The 7,252-nt window shown below is 43.7% G+C and overlaps 1 protein-coding gene across 1 annotated transcript in view; it reads left to right on the plus strand.

Moving 5' to 3' along the window:
- The window catches only part of PSIP1 (PC4 and SFRS1 interacting protein 1), a 40,978-nt gene that overhangs the window by 25,170 nt on the left and 8,556 nt on the right, over nt 1–7,252 (plus strand). The window contains exons 11-12 of the mRNA XM_035895580.1: nt 1,286–1,341; nt 3,132–3,202. Of these exons, the coding sequence (XP_035751473.1) occupies nt 1,286–1,341; nt 3,132–3,202 (127 nt within the window). The remainder of the gene's footprint in view (nt 1–1,285; nt 1,342–3,131; nt 3,203–7,252) is intronic.

The following is a 7,252-nucleotide window of genomic DNA, read 5'->3' on the forward strand; positions in this document are numbered from 1 at the left end:
AATTACTCTATTTGCCTCTAGCAAACCTCAGCATTTCCAACTCCAGAGATGCTGAATTGTCCTTAGCATCTTCACAGCTCTTAATGTATCACTGTTTAAATCTGACATATGCTGATTGATCTCTGCAATCGAATTGTCATATTGATTTGGTTATAATAATCAAATCTCCTCTGCTTTTAAATAGCTGCCATATTTTATGCATTGGAGGGTAGATAGAGCTTTGTTTCAGTAAGATAAAGGAGTAGCAGTTAACAAACGCATAATGAATTTAATTATAACTGATGACTAATACCACAAAAGTCAATGTTTGTAAAAAGTGAAAAGACTTCTTTTTGTGCTGCCTGTCTTCAAGTTTCTCTACTAATACACTGAATATAGGCTGATACCTTTTTTTGGTTACTTTACTCATCAGCATAGTTTCCATTTTTTGGTCTTTGTAGGTACTTCATTAATATTTATTTAAGGCTAATAACAGTGCTTTGTACACTGTTCTGTACCTCCATAAAGTGTGCACGTTCTGTTTAAGCAGCATGAGCTTGTGCTGCTAGTTGAAGTAAAATAGTCTTATGTACTTGAAAACTGTTGATTCTCTAACTGGATAGAGTATGAAAGGAACATGGAAGATGATAGACATGCAGGCCTAGATATTTTATGGTTGCATATCGCCACAACAGAAAGAAAGTAAGTCACAGAATACTTAGTCATGATATGCCAAAATATACAAATTCTAAAATGAGGCTTTGAAACCCCTCAGTAAGACAACACTGAGGAATTGCTAAACGGGTTTGTGAAAATAGCATTAGTAGCTTCTCTGAATAAAGAGTTCAGAAGCTTGTTTGAAAGACTGCTGCCTGTCTTCATCCTGTAACTGAGATGGAGACAAGTTTTGTTTGTTCTTCTTGAATCCAGTTTTATTTTTAGTAATAAAATTAGAGAAAGAGCCAGGAGATTTCAGTGAACTTGTAATAAATCTGCTTCCTTTATACCTGTTTGCTTCAAGAACATTTAAATTATCACCCATATATTAATGGTCATGTAATGTTAAATAACTTTACTCTTTTTGTCATCACAATAACAATATTTTATTTCTCCATGAGTTAGTTCAGTAGAATGCCATTTTACAAATTTGTACATGCAACCAGGGTTTGGCTCTTTGTGGTTTTTGCATGCTAATGTTTTACTGAGATAATACCTCAAAACATTACATCTCATCTAAAAATTGGGGTAAAAATGACTGAAAAACATACTTTACAACATTGTAAAAACACTTTAACATTTTTGATAGGCAGAGTAAAGAAGAAGGCAAGAAAACAGAAGTTAAGAAGATGGAGAAGAAGAGAGGTTAGTTTAAAGAAGCTAAACAGTATTTTTGGTCACCTTAAATTTTGAACAGAATTATCTGCCTAGATAAGATGATTTACTGCTTAAGGATGGCTTTGGGGTCTTGGTCCAAGCTGCTTGATCCATGCCTGCTTCTTTCAGATCTGTGAAACAGTGCATTCTTTTTCTTCTGTGTTCTTTCTTTCTTCAGTGCATTAGAACAACAGGTCTTTGCTTTTCCCACTGTCGTGGTTTAACCCTGACTGGCAACTCAGCACCACGCAGCTGCTCGCTCACTCCCCCCACAATGGGGCAGGAGAGAAAATCAGAAGAGTAAAAGTGAGAAAACTTGTGGGTTGAGATAAAGACAGTTTAATAGGGAAAGCAAAAGTCATGCATGCAAGCAAAGCAAGGAATTCAATCACCACTTCCCATGGGCAGGCAGGTGCTCAGCCATCCCCAGGAAAGCAGGGCTCCATCACGCGTAACGGTGACTTGGGAAGACAGATGCCATCACTCTGAATGTCCCCCCCTTCCTCCTTCCTCCCCCAGCTTATATACTGAGCATGATATCATACAGTGTGGAATAGCCCTTTGGCCGGTTGGGGTCAGCTGTCCTGGCCGTGTCCCCTCCCAGCTTCTTGTGCCCCTGGCAGAGCTGAGAGCTGAGAAGTCCTTGGCCAGTCTAAGTGCTACCCAGCAACAACCAAAGCATCAGTGTGTTATCAACATTCTTCTAGTACTAAATCCAAAACACAGCACCATACCAGCTACTAGGAAGAAAATTACTCTGTCCTAGCTGAAACCAGGACGCCCATTTTACTGTCACTCAGGCTTTTAAACCTCGATGGTCCCTTCTGTCTGTGAGCAAGAAAAAAACCATTTTTATTCTTTGAACTGAATCACTTGAGTTCTTCCCTTCTGTCTTCTCATAACACAGTAATTTGAGGGACCCCTTGAAAGTACTTAGATACTACTACCTCTTACTAAGCAAGAGGCTTGCTCTTCCTAAGCAAGAGGCTTAGATTCAGATTACTGTGGTCTTGTCTACTAACCCAGACTTGCAAACTGACCTTCATAGGGATAAGTTGTTCCTTTTTTAGTACTCCCATCTTTAAGGGCAATCCAAACCACTGGCGGCAATTTGTAGTGTAATACAGATCCAGTGGCATGGACTCTAACCAACCCAGTGTTGGCAGGTGGGCAGGAGAAGTATCCAAACCCATCCAAGATGGATTGGACTTGAAGGAAACTGTTTGCTTGCAGTACTGTTCAGAATATGTACCACTTGTCTGTGAAAAAAATCCAAACAGGCATTCAGCATGTGAATTAGACATGGACATGTTTGCTCGTCTTGCACACCTGCTGGAGCATGCGAACTGGGAACATTTTATTTGGATGGATTTGGACTGTAACTTGAATCATGTCCAGTTTGCTTAAAACAGCCAGGTGTCCTGTCACTAAAGGTTTTCCATTTTGTAAGTCTTAGTATTTATTGAAACCTCCTTCTAACCTGGCCTACAAGTAGAGGGTGATGGCTGCACATTGAAATAGAAAATTGTTTTCAGTTTGTACCTCCTTAGGAGAAAACTGTGTAGGCTGCTGATAGTGTCCAGTTTTAAAAAGCTGCATACTTTATTTCTTATGGTAAGCCCTGTGGTCTATTTGTGTGCACCTGCATGGTTATCTGATGTAGAGTGCTTGCCTGTATTTTTCTGCATTCTGTATTTTGTAGATTTGTAGAAAGGTTTCTACAAAAACAAACCCAATGTGATCATCAAATATTCATGCATACTATTTTTAATCTTCAGAAACTTCAGTGGATTCTAGGCTTCAAAGGATACATGCAGAAATTAAGAACTCCCTGAAAATTGATAACCTTGTAAGTATTTTTTTAAACTGATTTATGTGTCTAATTCCAGTAGGGAATACTTGGCATGCATGTTTGTTTTTAATATTCTGAGAATGGAGGTATTTTTTTAAGTTTGAAAGATAACCACTGCTTAAATGAAGTTATTATGGACATTAAAAGATCAATGTCAGCAAGTAAAATTGGTTTTGTTTGAAAATACTTTTATTATAATTAATTACCAGAAACATTCAGACAGCATTCTATCAAATGAAGCATCTGTGCCAGCTCAGCCTGAGCCATGCAGAAGCACCAGAAGAACCCAATGAGCGTAGTAGGGGCAGACTCCCTCATGCAAGGGATGGAAGTCCCCACATCTGCTGACCCCATTCATTGTTGAGGGAACTCGGCTGCTTGCTGGGGGCTCAGATTTGGAACATCACTGACAGATGGTTGAGGCTTGTCTGGCCTTAAGACTGTTTATTAACTGCTGCTGGTTTTCTGAGGTGGGCACCAATGGTATGGTCAGGGAAGACCTGCAAAGTATCAAGCATGACAGCGTGACTCTTGAGGGTAATGGTGAAGGTATGGGGACAGAGGTGGTAGTCCCTTTCTTGAGGAAAGGGCTTGTGAAGTAATAGATAGGACTGTTAGGAGGTGACAGGATCCACCCAACTAACTGGGGCAGAAGTATTGCTGCCAAGAGGCTGGCCAACTTGGCTAAAGAGCTTTAAACTAGGAAGAGTAGCGAAGGGAAAAGTGAGGAAGTGGTGGGGCAGGATGGCAATCAAATCATGCAAGGTGATGTAAACAGAATTGGCCTCGTAATCCCAACAGAATTCCTCAACAAAGCAGGATTGAAGTGGCATCACCACAGGCATGTGAACAGAAATGAGGAAGTGCTGGCAGCACAGCACTGTGAGGAAAGCTTTCATAACCTTTCTGGAAAGTCAGTACAACTGGGTGCCTCTTTGAAGTGGCTGTACAGTAATGCATACAGCATGGGGAACAAACCAGAGGAACTGGACATCTGTCCACAGTTGCAAGGCTATGGCTTCATTGGCATCGCAAAGATGTGGTGGGATAGTTCATGGGACTGGAGTGTTGCCATCTGTGTGTACAGGCTGTCAAGGAAAGATGGGTACTGGGAAGAGAAGATGTGGGATAACGCTTTATGTGAGAGACCAGTGGGACTGTGTGGAGCTCTGCACTGGGACAGAGCTCAGCCAACTGAGAGTTTATGGGTCAGGATTAGTGGGCAGACCAATATGGGTGACATCATGAGGATCTCTGCTGCAGGTTGCCTGATCAGGCAGAAGTAAAGCATGAAGTCATCTTAAGGTGGTTGGGGAACACCTCTGGTTCAAAGGCTCTAGTCCTCATTTGGAGGCTTGAACCATCCTGGTATCTGCTGAAGGGACAACATGGAGATTATGCAGCAATCCAGGTAGCTTCTGGGGAGTGATAACTTCCCAACACAGGTTATCAAGCAGCTGACAAGGGAAGACACCCTGTTGGACCTGATTCTTATGAACAGGGAAGATCTGGTAAGGCATGTGAAAGTCACAGGCAACCTTGGTTGGTGGAGTTCAGGATCCTGGGAGGAGGGAGCAGGGCAAAAAGGATCACAGCCCTGGGCTCAGGAGAGCAGACTTCAGCCTCTACAGGGCTTGGAAGAAGCCCTTGACAGACCATGCTGGAGAGAAGGGACCAGGAGATCTGGCTCACCTTTAAGGATTACCTCCGTCTCAAGATTGATCCATCTTGACAAGGAGGAAAATAACCAAATGTGGCAGGAGGTCCTGACTATGGTCAGGACACAGAAAAAGGAAGCATACAGGAAGCAGAAACAGGGACAGTGATTAGGGGTATGTTCCCAAGGATGGGAGGAAAGCAAATGGCACCCTCATCTTCCAGAAGAAGGATCTGGGGAAACTGCAGGCCAGTCAGCCTTGTGTTGTTCCCTTGGAAGGTGTTGGAGCAAATCCTCCTCGAAATTGTTTCCAACAGTATGAAGGACACATAAGGTCTCTGGGAGTTGTCAGCATGGCTTAATGAAGAGGAGATCATGCTCAACCAAACTGACATTATTCTGTGAGATGACTGGCTTGGTAAATGAGAGAGAGCAGTTGATGATGTTAAAGTTTAAAAAGGCTTTTGACACTGTCTGTCACAACAGCGTCATAAACAAACTGATCAAGTCTGGACTAAGTAAGGGGATAACAAGGTGGACTGAAAACTGGCTGAACTGCAGGGCACAGAGACTGATCAGTGGAAGTAAGTCCCACTAAAGGCCAGTCGCTCGTAGTCAATACTGTTAAAACATCTTCATTAATGACTGGGGTGATTGGACAGACCACACTGTAGCAAGTTTGCAGATGACACAAAACTGAAAGGAAAGATTTGATGGGTGTGCTGCCATTCAGGGGGAGTTGGACAGGCTGGAGAAATGGCCCAACAGGACCTTCACAAAGATCAACAAATGTTCAAGTTCTGCCCCTGAGGAGGAGTAACCCCATACACCAGCACAGGCTGGGGACTGACTGGCTGGATAGCAGCTTGCTGGAAAATGCCCTGGGGGTGCTGGTGGACACCAAGCTCGCCATGAGCCAGTAGTGTGCTCTTGTGGCAAAGGTGGCCAACAGCATCCCAAGCTGCATTAGAGAGGGAGGTGCCAAAACACAGAAGGCAGCGATGACTGCCCTCTGCTTTGCACTGGTGAGACACTGGATCCTACTTTGAGCTTCCAAGTACAATCAAGACATGGATGTACTGTAGGGAGCCCAGTAAAGGGGCCGTAAAGATGAATTAAGGGCTTGGAGCATCTGTCGGAGCAGGAAAGGAGACGAGCACTGGGAGCATTCAGCCTGGAGAAGAGAAGGCAGAGAGGAGGATTTACTCCATGCGTGTAAATACCTGAATGGAGTGTGGAAAGACAATGGGCAGGCTCTTCTCGGTGAAAGGACAAGAGGCAACGAACACTGATGTCAAATACTGCTTAAACGTAAGAAGTTGTTCTTTTACAGTGAGGCTCGTCAAGCACTCACTTATGTTCATCTAAGGTGTTACACCTTGGAACCCACTGTTAAGCTTGGGCAATGAAAACAGGGAAGGACTAGAGCTGTATCCTTTTTTTAAGCCTATTTAACTCCTGTGCCTCTGGTGCTTTAGAAGAATACTACCAGGTTTTCTGGATTCAAGGTTATTTGTGTTTTTGTTGGTTTTAGTTTCTTTTTTCTTACCGAAACCTCAGATCATGAGACCAGACCAAAAGTACTTTAAAAGTCTTTCATATTTGAAGTCCCAGAGGGGATGCAAATCTTCAGAAGTCTGTTTCCATTTATATAGCTGTAAAAGCAAGTAAAAGGCTTTGTTCCATCTCTGCCTTTATGTACTGCTGAAAATAAGAAAGTTCTCGCTACCACTATTACCTGGTCAAGGAGATGTGAGAGTGGCATCAGTTTGAGGACTTTCTCTAACTGATTACGTGGTCTTGTCAGGATACCATTGCACGGACGGTGCTGAAAGGGATTCAGCCTTTTGGTTTAGTATCTTCATTTTGTGAGCACTGTTTGTACAATGAGAAAATATGAGTGTCAGTGAAGAAGTACAGTAGCACAAGAAGCAGCAAGCTGCTCCAAGTCGGGAACTCGGTGTTGCATTGGGTGTCAGAGGCAAGGTTCTGGTAGTGGGGGCAGGGGGCTGCCCCATGCTGGACACCACTGCTGCCACCTGGCTCCAGTGGACCCATGGTAGGGCACAGCTGAGCCCCACAGCCAAGCTGGTGGCCCCTATGTGAAAACTTACCTAAGAAAGGGCAAACCACACTGGGCAGAGAGAGGAGGAGGAGAGGGAAGAGTGAGAAACAGCAGGGAGAACACAGAGGTCAGAGAAGAAGGGAGGAGGTGCTCCACTTTGCTGGAGGCTGTGAAAGAGACCATGAAGAAGCAGATGTTCGCACTGCAGCCTGTGGGGACCCTGTGCTGGAGGTTTCTCCTGGAAGGCTGCAGGGAGAGCCCAGGCTGGAGCTGAGAATGTGAGGGGGAAGGATTTGCAGAGAGGAACTGTGATGTACTGACCCAT

The sequence above is a fragment of the Egretta garzetta genome, unplaced genomic scaffold, assembly GCF_000687185.1.
Source record: "Egretta garzetta isolate BGI_Z169 unplaced genomic scaffold, ASM68718v1 scaffold175, whole genome shotgun sequence".
NCBI classification, from domain to species: domain Eukaryota; kingdom Metazoa; phylum Chordata; class Aves; order Pelecaniformes; family Ardeidae; genus Egretta; species Egretta garzetta.